Below are 13,742 nucleotides of genomic sequence, written 5' to 3' on the forward strand. Positions count from 1 at the left end.
ACTAAACTTTTTGTTGATTTTTTTTTCTTCGAAAATTTAGATACGTGAATGTGGAGGGCTATGTCAGATTTGGTGGATTGCGACGATGAACAGCATTTTTTTAAATGTCAATAAAAGGGTTAACGAGGGCTGTGGGGGAGTGTTTTTTTTTAACAAATTTTTTTTTCAACGTGTTGTGTTTTTTATAATTGATTTTTCAGGCTTAGTAGTGGAAGCCGTCTTATAGATGGAATCCATTACTATGCCAGGGCTTAGCGTTAGCACCAAAAACAGCTAGTGCTAACCTCCAATTATTATACCGGTACCCACCGCCACAGGGGTGCCGGGAAGAGCCGATACCAACAGGCCCAGAGTGTCAAAAATGGTGCTCCTGGGCCTAGGTGGTAACAGGCTGGCGTTATTTAGGCTGGGGAGGGCCAGTAACAATGGTCTTCGCCCACCCTCGTAATGTCAGGCTGTTGCTGCTTGGTTGGTATCTGGCTGATACTGAAAAAATGAGGGAACCACACACTTTTATTTATTTATTTATAAGCCAGATACCAACCAAGCAGCAACAGCCTGACGTTACCAGGGTGGGCGAGGACCATTGTTACTGGCCCTCCCCAGCCTAAATGACGCCAGCCTGTTACCGCCTAGGCCCAGGAGCGCCATTTTTGACGCTCCGGGCCTGTTAGTACCAGCTCTTCCCGGCATCCCTGTGGCGGTGGGTACCAGGATAAAAATTGGGGGTTAGCGCTAGCTGATTTTGGGGCTAACACTAAGCCCTGGCCTAGTAATGGATTCCATCTATAAGATGGCTTCCACTACTAAGCCTGAAAATTCAATTATAAAAAACACGACACATTAATAAAAAAAAATTTATTTAAAAAAATCACTCCCCCACAGCCCTCGTTAACCATTTTATTGAAATTAAAAAAAACGCTGGTCATCGTTGCAGTCCACCGAATCTGACGTAGTCCTCCGCATTCACGTATCTGAAATGAGAAGAAAAGAAAAACAAGAAATATGAGTTAGTAAATTTTTTGCACTCTCCCCTGGGAAGAGCGCATATAATGCAGTGTGTTCCTAAACAGGGAGCCTCCAGTTGTTGCTAAACTACAACTCCCATCATGGGGGCAGTAGTTAAGCAACAGATGGAGTCTCCCTGTTTGGGAACACACTGCTCTGTTCCCATTATGCAAAACGCATAATGTGAACAGAGATCTGTCCCTCTGCCCTTGGACTACTACGCCTATCATGGGAATGAGTCTGTCCCATGATGGGAATAGTTGTAGTACCGAAGCGCTGCTGAGGGATGGCACTTGCACATCCCCGGCTGCGGGTCTTTTAGGACTGTCCATGATGGGGGTTGTAGTCCAGGGGCTGAGGTGCAGATTGCACTGGGTCATTCTGCAGAGACCCGCTGCGATCAGCATTTAAGTTAGGAAGCCAGGCGGTACATGCGTCTACACTGCGCTGCACGCGGCTTCTATATACACTGTCATAATGCATAATCCCTGCCGCCGGGGAGAGGGGAGCTCTGATTGGTCAATAGCTATTCTGCAATCAGAGCTCCTGTGTTCCGGCGGCGAGGATTATGAATTATGACAGTGTATATAGAAGCCGTGGGCAGTGCGATGTAGATGCATGCACCGCCCGGCTTGTTAACTTAAATGCGGATCGCAGCAGATCATTCTCTGGAGATCAGCTGCGATCCGCATTTATTAACTATACAAAGCGGCGATACATGCGTCTACACTGCGGCTTCTATATACAGCTGTCATAATTCATAATCCCTGCCGGGAGGCGGGTGCTTTCATTGGAGAACAGCTATTGACCAATCAGAGCTCCCCTTTCCTGGCGGCGGCGATTGTGAATTATGAAAGCTGTATATAGAAGCCGCAGTGTAGACGCATGTACCGCCGCTTTGTATCTATATATATAAAACTCAACGTGTGTGTGTGTATGTATGGATGTGTGTATGTTCCACAAAAACTTTCAAACGGCTAAAGATATTAACATGAAACTTGGCACACATGTTACTTATATGTCAACAACAAACATAGGATAGGTAATTTAACCCTTACTCACCCCCATTTTCCAGGGGCGGGGCTTATGTTTAAAGTCCCATGCAAGTCAATGGGAAATATATGTTACTGCATAACTTCCAAACGGCTAGAGATATTTCTATAATGCTTGGTCACATGTTACTTATATGTCCACTTAAAATATAGGATAGTTAATTTAACCCTTAATTACCCCCATTTGTGAGGGTCAGGGTTTTTGTTTAAAGTCCCATGCAAATCAATGGGAAATGTATGTTCCCATATAATTTCCGTACGGCTGTAGATATTTCAATACCTGGTACACATATTAGGATATGAGGACGGGATGGGAGGTCGGGATAGGAGGTCGGGATAGGAGGTCGGGATAGGAGGACGGGATAGGAGGACGGGATAGGAGGTCTGGATAGAAGGTTGGGATAGGAGGTTGGGATAGGAGGTTGAGATAGGAGGATGGGATAGGAGGTCGAGATATGAGGACGGGAAAGGAGGTCGGGATAGGAGGTCGAGATAGGAGGATGGGATAGGAGGTCGGGATAGGAGGTCGGGATAGGTGGACGGGATAGGAGGTCGGGATAGGAGGTCGAGATAGGAGGACTGGATAGGAGGACGGGATAGGAGGATGGGATAGGAGGTCGAGATAGGAGGTCAGGATAGGAGATCGTGATAGGAGGTTTTGATAGGAGGACGGGATAGGAGATCAGCATAGGAGATCAGGATAGGAGGTCGGGATAGGAGGTCGGGATAGGAGGATGGGATAGGAGGACGGGATAGGAGGTCGAGATAGGAGGTCGGGATCGGAGGACGGGATAGGAGGACGGGATGGGAGGACGGGATAGGAGGACGGGATAGGAGATCGGGATAGGAGGTCGGGATAGGAGGTCGGGATAGGAGGACGGTATAGGAGGTCCGGACAGAAGGTCGAGATAGGAGGACGGGATAGGAGGTCGGGATGTGGGGTTAGGATATGACAACAAGGATTAGGAAGGAAAAACCGGGCAACGCCGGGTACTCAGCTAGTAGATATATAAAACTCAACGAGTGTGTGTGTGTGTCTATGTATGTATGTGTGTATGTTCCACAAAAACTTCCAAACAGCTAAAGATATTAAAATGAAACTTGGCACACATGTTACTTATATGTCAAGAACAAACATAGGATAGGTGATTTAACCCTTACTCACCCCATTTGCCAGGGGCGGGGTTTATGTTTAAAGTCCCATGCAAGTCAATGGGAAATATATGTTACTGCATAACTTCCAAACGGCTAGAGATATTTCTATAATGCTTGGTCACATGTTACTTATATGTCCACTTAATATATAGGATAGTTAATTTAACCCTTAATTACCCCCATTTGTGAGGGTCAGGGTTTTTGTTTAAAGTCCCATGCAAATCAATGGGAAATGTATGTTCCCATATAATTTCCGTACGGCTGTAGATATTTCAATACCTGGTACACATATTAGGATATGAGGACGGGATGGGAGGTCGAGATAGGAGGTCGAGATAGGAGGTCGGGATAGGAGGTCGGGATAGGAGGACGGGATAGGAGGTCTGGATAGAAGGTTGGGATAGGAGGTTGGGATAGGAGGTTGAGATAGGAGGATGGGATAGGAGGTCGAGATATGAGGACGGGAAAGGAGGTCGGGATAGGAGGTCGAGATAGGAGGTCGAGATATGAGGTCGAGAAAGGAGGATGGGATAGGAGGTCGGGATAGGAGGTCGGGATAGGAGGTCGGGATAGGTGGACGGGATAGGAGGTCGAGATAGGAGGACTGGATAGGAGGACGGGATAGGAGGATGGGATAGGAGGTCGAGATAGGAGGTCAGGATAGGAGATTGTGATAGGAGGTTTTGATAGGAGGACGGGATAGGAGATCGGCATAGGAGATCAGGATAGGAGGTCGGGATAGGAGGTCGGGATAGGAGGATGGGATAGGAGGACGGGATAGGAGGTCGAGATAGGAGGTCGGGATCGGAGGACGGGATAGGAGGACGGGATGGGAGGACGGGATAGGAGGACGGGATAGGAGATCGGGATAGGAGGTCGGGATAGGAGGTCGGGATAGGAGGACGGTATAGGAGGTCCGGACAGAAGGTCGAGATAGGAGGACGGGATAGGAGGTCGGGATGTGGGGTTAGGATATGACAACAAGGATTAGGAAGGAAAAACCGGGCAACGCCGGGTACTCAGCTAGTAGATATATAAAACTCAACGAGTGTGTGTGTGTGTCTATGTATGTATGTGTGTATGTTCCACAAAAACTTCCAAACAGCTAAAGATATTAAAATGAAACTTGGCACACATGTTACTTATATGTCAAGAACAAACATAGGATAGGTGATTTAACCCTTACTCACCCCATTTGCCAGGGGCGGGGTTTATGTTTAAAGTCCCATACAAGTCAATGGGAAATATATGTTACTGCATAACTTCCAAACGGCTGGAGATATTTCAATAATACTTGGTCACATGTTACTTATATGTCCACTTAAAATATAGGATAGTTAATTTAACCCTTAACTACCCCCATTTGTGAGTATCGGGGCTTTTGATTAAAGTCCCATGCAAATCAATGGGAAATGTATGTTTGTACGGCTGGAGATATTTCAATACCTGGTACATATATTACGGGTCGGGATAGGAGGTCGGGATAGGAGGACCTGGATAGGAGGTCAGGATTGGAGGATGGGATAGGAGGACGGGATAGGAGGATGGGATAGGAGGATGGGATAGGAGGTCGGGATAGGAGGTTGGGATAGATGGACGGGATAGGAGGTCGGGATTGGAGGTCGAGATAAGAGGTCGAGATAGGAGGACAGGATAGGAGGTCGTGATAGGAGGATGGGATAGGAGGACGGGATAAGAGGTGGAGATAGGAGGACGGGATAGGGGGTTGAGATAGGAGGACAGGATAGGAGGTCGGGATAGGAGGACAGGATAGGAGGTCGTGATAGGAGGTTGTGATAGGAGGTCGAGATAGGAGGACGTGATAGGAGGTTGTGATAGGAGGACGGGATAGGAGGTCGGGATAGGAGGTCGAGACAGGTGGTCGAGATAGGAGGACGGGATAGGAGATCGGGATATGAGGACAGGATATGAGGTTGAGATATGATGTCGGGATAGGAGCTCCCCAAAAAGCAGTAGCAAGGAAAAACCGGGAAACGCCGGGTATTAAGCTAGTATATAGATATATATGAAACTCAACGTGTGTGTGTATGTATGTTCCACAAAAACTTCCAAACGGCTAAAGATATTAACATGAAACTTGGCACACATGTTACTTATATGTCAACAACAAACATAGGCTAGGTGATTTAACCCTTACTTACCCCCATTTGCCAGGGGCGGGGTTTATGTTTAAAGTCCTATACAAGTCTATGGGAAATATATGTTACCGCATAACTTCCAAACGGCTGGAGATATTTCGATAATACTTGGTCACATGTTACTTATATGTCCACTTAAAATATAGGATAGTTAATTTAACCCTTAACTACCCCCATTTGTGAGGGTTGGGGATTTTGTTTAAAGTCCCATGCAAATCAATGGGAAATGTATGTTCTCACATAACTTCTGTACTGCTGGAGATATTTCAATACCTGGTACACATATTACAGGTCGGAATATGAGGACGGGATGGGAGGTCGAGATAGGAGGTCAAGATAGGAGGACGGGATGGTCGGGATAGGAGGTCAAGTTAGGATGTCGGGATATGAGGAACGGATTTGAGGTGGAGATAGGAGGACGGGATAGGAGGATGGGATAGGAGGTTGAGATAGGAGGTCGGGATAGGAGGTAGGGATAGGAGGATGGGATAGGAGGTCGAGATAGGAGGTCGGGATAGGAGGTCGAGATAGGAGGTCGGGATAGGAGGTCGAGATAGGAGGATGGGATAGGAGGACGGGATAGGAGGACAGGATAGGAGGTCGAGGTAGGAGGTCGGGATAGGAGGTCGAGATAGGAGGTCGGGATAGGAGGTCGAGATAGGAGGTTGAGATAGGAGATTGAGATAGGAGATTGAGATAGGAGGTCGGGATAGGAGGATGGGATAGGAGGAAGGGATAGGAGGTTGGGATAAGAGGATGAGATGTGAGGATGGGATATTAGGTTGGGATATGATGACGGGATAGGAGGTCAGGATATGAGGACAGGATATGGGGTTGGGATATGACAACAATATATGAGGACGGGATATGAAGTCAAAAGCTTCCTCCTTTGTTTATTTTCCTCCCCAACAAGGATTAGGAAGGAAAAACCGTGCAACGCCGGGTATTCAGCTAGTAGTTAATAAATGAGGATCGCAGCGGATCTTCAGAGAATGATCTGCTGCGATCCGCATTTATTAAGCGGTACATGCGCCTACATTGCGGCTTCTATATACAGCTGTTATAATTCCTAATCCCCGCCACTGAAACACGGGAGCTGTGATTGGAGAATACCTATTGACCATTCAGAGCTTCCCTCTCCCGGCGGGGATTATGAATTATGTCAGTGTATATAGAAGCCACGGGCAGCGCAGTGTAGACGCATGTACCACCAGACTTCCTAACTTACATGCGGATCGCAGCGGGTCTCTGCAGAATGACCCGGTGCGATGTGCACCTCAGCCCCTAGACTACAACTCCCATCATGGGCAGAATCTGTCCATGATGGGAGTAGTAGTCCCCCAGCCGGGGGATGTGCAAGTGCCATCCCTCAGTGCTGCGGTACTACAACTACTCCCATCATGGGACAGACTCATGATAGGAGTAGTAGTACAAGGGCAGATCGCACCTGGTCATTCTGCAGAGACCTGCTGCGATCCGCATTTATTAACTATACAAGCCAGCAGTACATACGGCTACACTGCACTGCCCGCCAGCTCCTATATACAGTTCTTATAATTCACAATCCCCGCCGGGAGAGGGGAGCTCTGATTGGTGGATAGCTATTGACCAATCAGAGCCCCTGTATCCCGGCGGCGGGGATTATGAATTATGACAGTGCATACAGGAGCCGCGGGCAGCACAGTGGAGCCGCATGTGCCTCTGGCTTTTTAAATTAATAAATGCGGATCACAGTGGGTCTCTGCAGAATGATCTGCTGTGATCTGCACCTCAGCCCCTGGACTACAACTCCCATCATGGGCAGAGTCTGTCCATGATGGGAGTAGAAGTCCTATAAAGTCCCCCAGCCGGGTGATCACAAGAGTCCATAATCATTACATTATTATTAAAAGGTACATGGAAAGATTTTAAGTAGCACAGAGATAATCTGTCCAAGACGGCTTATATTTGCATTCAAAAAAAGGTACTTGCGGAAAATTTTGAGGTGTAAAGGAAAAGTACGCAGTTAATAAATCCGTGCCTACTATAGATGTCACTCCAAGGTACCCCATATTGGGACAACAGGAGGAAATGCTCTATCAGAAAGTACGCAAAAAAAAAAAGATGCAAAAAACAGCTTGCACAAAATTTAGCGCAAGAATTTACACACAAAAACTGTGTAAATTCTTTGATACATGTCCCCCAATGTAACTCCAAGTCAATCACACTTCTGTGAAATCCCACTGTCCACTTAGGAAGCAACACTGATTGACAATCAATTTCACATGGTTCAACAGGTTGAAATTATAGGCAATTAGCAAGACACCCCCAATAAAGGAGTGGTTCTGCAGGTGGTGAGCACAGACCACTTTGGAATGCTGGCAGTGCTTTCACTCTAGTGGTAGCATGAGACGGAGTCTACAACCCACACAAGGAGCTCAGGTAGTGCAGCTCATCCAGGATGGCACATCAATGCGAGCTGTGGCAAGAAGGTTTGCTGTGTCTGTGCTGTGTCAGCGTAGTGTCCAGAGCATGGAGGCGCTACCAGGAGACAGGCCAGTACACCAGGAGACGTGGAGGAGGCCGTTCGAGGGCAACAACCCAGCAGCAGGACCGTTACCACCGCCTTAGTGCAAGGAGGAGCAAGAGGAGCACTGCCAGAGCCCTGCAAAATGACCTCCAGCAGGCCACAAATGTGCATGTGTCCACTCAAACACCGTGAAGGATGTTTGGCATTTGCCAGAGAACACCAAGATTGGCAAATTTGCCACTGGTGCCCTGTGCTCTTCACAGATGAAAGCAAGTTCACACCGAACACATGTGACAGATGTGACAGAGTCTGGAGACGATGTGGAGAACATTCTGCTGCATATCCAGACCTCCGTGTGGCTTCATATCCAGACCTCCATGGGTTGATAAATTTGATTTCCATTGATAATTTTTGTGTGATTTTGTTGTCAGCACATTCAACTATATAAAGACGGAAGTATTTCATACAATTAGTTCATTCATTTAGATCAAGGATGTGTTATCTTAGTGTTCCCTTTATTTTTTTGAGCAGTGTATTAGGCACATAATGCTGCAATGAAAATATTCAGTCAATCCTTTTATTCACCAAAATATATTTATATATATTAACATAAAATGTTTATTCAATGCGGTTATTTAAGAATAGAAAACAACAGCACACCTTTCCTCACGTTTCGTGTGCTATTACAACTTGACTCCATTAATTACAATGGAACTGAGCTGTAATACCACACACAACCTGGGGACAGATGTTGTTCATGTTTTCAGAAAAAATCGGCACAGTTTTTTTTAAATCTTAGATAACATCTATAAGCTACAAAGACATGTCATTCAAGTTGACCTTGGGCTACAATATTTGTAACATGTGATGGTCTTCCCATGGCCATTATAACTTAAAACCATATTCAACATACAGTCCATTCCTACAGAAAGAGCTAATAGGTGGAACCTTCGATGGAGGACAATCAAACCAATCAACATGGACATCTTACGGGAAAAACACCTGCATTACTTTTAAGTGCAGACACTTATTGGCTGTACTGGCATCCCTAGAAAGTAGTATGGTACTTCATGATCTGTTCTAGGATAAGCTAGGATGTGCTAGGATGAGCTGCTCCTTGAACATCATGTGAGGTTGGCTCTATTTTCCTTTTTTCTCTTTTGGGGCCTCATTAGCAATTTCTAGTTTTCCATAGAATTACTGTTCTCCAGTTACCCTTTTTTCCACTTACAATGGTCATATCTTAAAGACAAGCTGTGGTCAGCATAATTTTTTTTTTTTATATATATCATTAGTAAGTCTCAGGTGCCATGATAAATGTGATGTTTCCCCCCCTGCCCTTCCATTTAGGAGATATAGGGGGACATTTATCATTGTTCGATTTGGAAAGTTAGTTCAGAAGTCATTTTTCTTGCTTTAGTTTCACTTATGTGCTACATATTTATCATACTATAAGGGGGTTGATAAATTTGGAGCACATAAGCAAAACACAATAGTCTCAGTTTAGACTTTTTTGCTAATTTTTTGACGTGCTTACCACAGGCAGTGGCCTGGATGTTTTTCTAGAAAATTATAATATTACAGGTTATGAATACCAGATTGATGTTGATAGATTGTTTATCCAGGGATTTATTCCGATTGATTTTAGGTTTAAAAAAAAAAGGCTCTAAATACCTTGATAAATGTCCCCCATAGAGATTTGATTATTTGACTATTCATACTTTTCCCTGAATAGTCTGGTGCATGAGGACTTTCAAAAAGAGTGTGAATGCTAGGCTCACAGGAGTGTGAATATGAGGCTGAATGGGTGTGGATATGTAAATTAGTTTTATTAGAATTCACACAGGTTAAGAAATATTTCTAAAAAAAAATGTATCCCCTATTCGCTGGGTAGGTGATAAGTTTTAGATCGCGGGGGGTCCCACTACTGGTGTCCCCCTCAATCTCGTGTACAGAGCCCTGGCTCTCCCCTAGAATGGCACGTCACGACCCCTGCCCAAAGCGGGGTGCTGCCTTGCCCCCCTATATTGCTCTATGGGAGAGCTGAAGATTGCAGAACGGCTCTCCCATAGAGTTATATGGTGAGGGCTCTGTGCAGGCTCCTGGCTTGTCAATCATCCTGCTGTGTAAGCCGGGAGCATATCACAGAGCCTCACTGCACAGAGCCCTGCTTGTCCTCAGTGTACAGAGCCCTGCTTATCCTCAGTGTACAGAGCTCTGTTTGTCCTCAGTGTACAGAGCCCTGCATGTCCTCAGTGTACAGAGCCCTGCTTGTCCTCAGTGTACAGTGCCCTGCTTGTCCTCAGTGTACAGAGCCCTGCTTGTCCTCAGTGTAGAGAGCCCTGCTTGTCCTCAGTTCACAGAGCCCTGCTTGTCCTCAGTGTACAGAGCCCTGCTTGTCCACAGTGTACAGAGCCCTGCTTGTCCTCAGTGCACAGAGCCCTGCTAGTCCTGTCCTCACTTCCTGTACTTGGTCTCCTCACAGAGACATACAGGCTATAGCTGCAGGGACAAAAATATACAGTACATATTATTTATCATATGTATATTACAAATATATGTCATGTCCTAGTATGGGATATGCTCCTACAGTTCTGTCAAGTTGAGTCCCTGAACGTCCTCAGGGCTCTCCTGCAGTGTTCCCCCATATTGTGTATAGGTTGTATATTTAGTATAAAGGACCTTTGATATGGTCACATGATTGTTAGTCACCTGATAATGGTTGTCACATGTTTAAGTCATATGTTTTGTTACCTAGAGAGCACCAGGTTACCAGATGACCAGCAGCAAGCCTATGGGCTCCTAGCTCAGCCCCCCTTTATAAGAGGGAGAGGTACTACATTCTCTCTCTTAGATCCTTAGGTCAAATCCAGTCCAGACATCTCAGAGCTAGTGTCCAGCACATCTGGAGGCCTCAAGCCTAAATTGCAGACATAAGTCAGTAAGTCAAGTCATCTTTGTCTGCTGTCACTATCTTCAATCAAGTCAGTTATATTCAGTGTGGCTGCGCTAAAGTCTGTCAAATCACTGCAAGTCCCAGCAAGCTGCGATGTCCCCTGTGTTACTGGTCATCTCTCTGGGATCCTGGCTGAGCTGTAAAGACTGTACCATCTGTCTACTTCAGTAAAAGCTACTTTATCTGTCTACTTCAGTAAAAACCTAAAACTGACCTTGGACTATTATTTGCCCTGCCTAACTTAGGACTAGCGGTGCTACCTTCGGGTGGTTACATAGGCAAACCCCACCCTGGCGTCTTGAACACTAAGGGGTTAACACCACGTACCCCTGGTGCCCCTACACCTCACATCGCACCCCGACACCACATATACATTTAATGTTACTTTCTACATTATATAAAATGTTTTTGCTAATGACAGGTACCCTTTAACAGTGGAGTTATGAACTTCTATTGAACGCAATTCTATACTAAATGAGCATTGCTATTAACATACAAAGATTACTAAACTGAAAGAGTTTTGTCTAGAGTGAGCAGGACACACACACCAATCCTTGTCATATTTTAGTGATATGACAATGGAAATTGATTGTTGCAAATTAAAAGGCTCATATTAAGAAGGAATTGGTAGCATACATGCTCACAGCCACCTTGAAGGAGTTTTCCTACCCCAGAAAATGATTACAGATTTCTAGGATATGTTATAACTTTCTAAATGGAGGGAATTTCTCTATCACAAGTTCCACAGTGCAGGGAAATATATGGAAGGGGATACAGGACTTAACAAGTTCTGCTGTACAGAATTATTAGGATTGGTGGGGTTCTGATAAGAACCCGACCGTTGTGCCAATATGTCATCTCTTCCGGAGATGTAAATACCCCTATAATTTAGGGTACAGTATCTGTACAATGATATTATTGCATTCAAAAAGCAGTCCTCAGACACCTACCTTGTACATTGTAGTGGCTTGTTGTTGACAGGTTTCCACTCTTCCTCGCCTACCTCTCGAATGTACAAGTAATAACCAAGGATGTCAGGCTCATGCTCCACTTTCTCCCACTGTACTATTGCAGATGTCTTTGTGTCTCGAAGGGCTAAAATATGCCCAGGTGCAGGAGGAACCACTGTAGGGTGAGATTGAATAGATAGTATGTACAGTATGTTTTCAGAACTGTAATAAAGAGTGAGCTATTCATTTATTGGCTTGTCTTAGAATTTTATTTTAAAAAGTCATATCAAAATTTGCCTCTGATGTCAATAAATGTAAATATTAAAAGAGCATATGAAAGAATGTAGCCTGTTAGTGCATGTGAAATTGCTGATAGGTGGCGCTGCTGTGAAGTACTAGGTGATTCTAGTGTGCAGGCTAGGGGGCACTATTGTTCAGGTACTATTTGACCCAAAGTAATACTATGTGTAGTCACTACTATGTTGAAAGTCTTAAGTAGTCTTATAGTGTATATATGTCATGACATTATGACTAGGCTTAGTTTTTGAAGTTTGGCCAGTTTTTGGCCTGTTTTATAGCTATTTTTGCTTACTTTGGCCTTGTATTTTCTTATGATGGATGGCATAAATACATGTCAAATGTTTTAATTGGTTGGGTCTGGGTGGTTAGACCCCTACTGATTGCTAGAACTAGCAGCTAGAAGGTTCAACACTTCTAGTATCTCCCCTTGCTGAAAGAGACAGATTCTATAAAAAGTCTAAAAAAGCCTGTCTCTTACAGTGGGGAAAAGAGATGGGGAGAAAAGTTCTTAGCTGGACACTCGTTCTAGCAGTTGGTGGGGTATAAGCACCCAGACCTCGATCAATCTAATGTTTTGACATATTTCTATGACAATAACACTTTAATCAGTATATTTAAAACTCAACGTGTATATGGATGTATGTTCTACCATAACTTTCAAATGGTATTTTGATGAAACTTGGAACACATGTTACTTGTTAGATTAACCATAACCCAGACCCTTATGTGAGGATAGGGGTTCCTCTCTGAAATCTCATGCATGTCTAAGGGAGTTCAAGTACATCTCCTGATCGCGTTATTCTAGGAATGCAAAGGATCCTGGGATTTTTAAACATCTTGCTGACTGTCCGTCCGGCAGGTGTAGAGAACAGTCTGGCAATGGACGGGATATGAGGGTGGGATTTGAGGATGGGATATGAGGTTGATGCATGAAAACAAAAGCTGCATTGTTTCTCCCAAAAGGTTTTGGTAGCAAGACTGTGCAATGCCTGGTACTCCGCTAGTTAGTATCTTTCTGATACATCAGACAACTGCTTTTTTATACATTATGCGATCTGATAATGTTATAAATTTTTGTAAAATTGCCTTGTTATGTTTGACCTAGCTTTGACTATAGTCCGTACAAAAAAATCATTTTCTGACATTTGTCTGCACAGATGAGAGTCCTTAAAGGGTAACTCCTGTGGAAAACTTTTTTTGAATCAACTGGTGCCAGAAAGTTAAACAGATTTGTAAATTATTCTATTAAAAAATCTTAATCCTTCCAGGACTTTTTAGGGGCTATATACTACAGACTAAAAGCTTTACTTTTTAGATTTCTCTAATGTCATGACCACAGTTCTCTCTGCTGACCTCTGCTTTCCTTTTTAGGAACTGTCCAGAGCAGCATATGTTCGCTATGAGGATTTTCTCCTGCCCTGGACAGTTCCAAAAATGGACAGCAGAGGTCAGCAGAGAGCACTGTGGTCCTGACAGAAGAGAAATCCAAAAAGATAAACATTTCCTCTGTAGTATACAGCCCCTAAAATGTACTGGAAGGATTAAGATTTTTTAATAGAAGTAATTTACAAATCTGTTTAACTTTCTGGCACCAGTTGATTTAAAAAAAAAGTTTTCCACGGGAGTACCCCTTTAAAGAAAACAATAGCAGGA

The 13,742-nt window shown here is 44.4% G+C and overlaps 1 protein-coding gene across 1 annotated transcript in view; it reads right to left on the minus strand.

Moving 5' to 3' along the window:
- The window catches only part of MYOM3 (myomesin 3), a 141,204-nt gene that overhangs the window by 59,681 nt on the left and 67,781 nt on the right, over nt 1-13,742 (minus strand). Inside the window, exon 15 of the mRNA XM_056557031.1 lies at nt 11,790-11,964. Within this exon, the coding sequence (XP_056413006.1) occupies nt 11,790-11,964 (175 nt within the window). The remainder of the gene's footprint in view (nt 1-11,789; nt 11,965-13,742) is intronic.

The sequence above is a fragment of the Hyla sarda genome, chromosome 2 (genome assembly GCF_029499605.1).
Source record: "Hyla sarda isolate aHylSar1 chromosome 2, aHylSar1.hap1, whole genome shotgun sequence".
NCBI lineage: Eukaryota > Metazoa > Chordata > Amphibia > Anura > Hylidae > Hyla > Hyla sarda.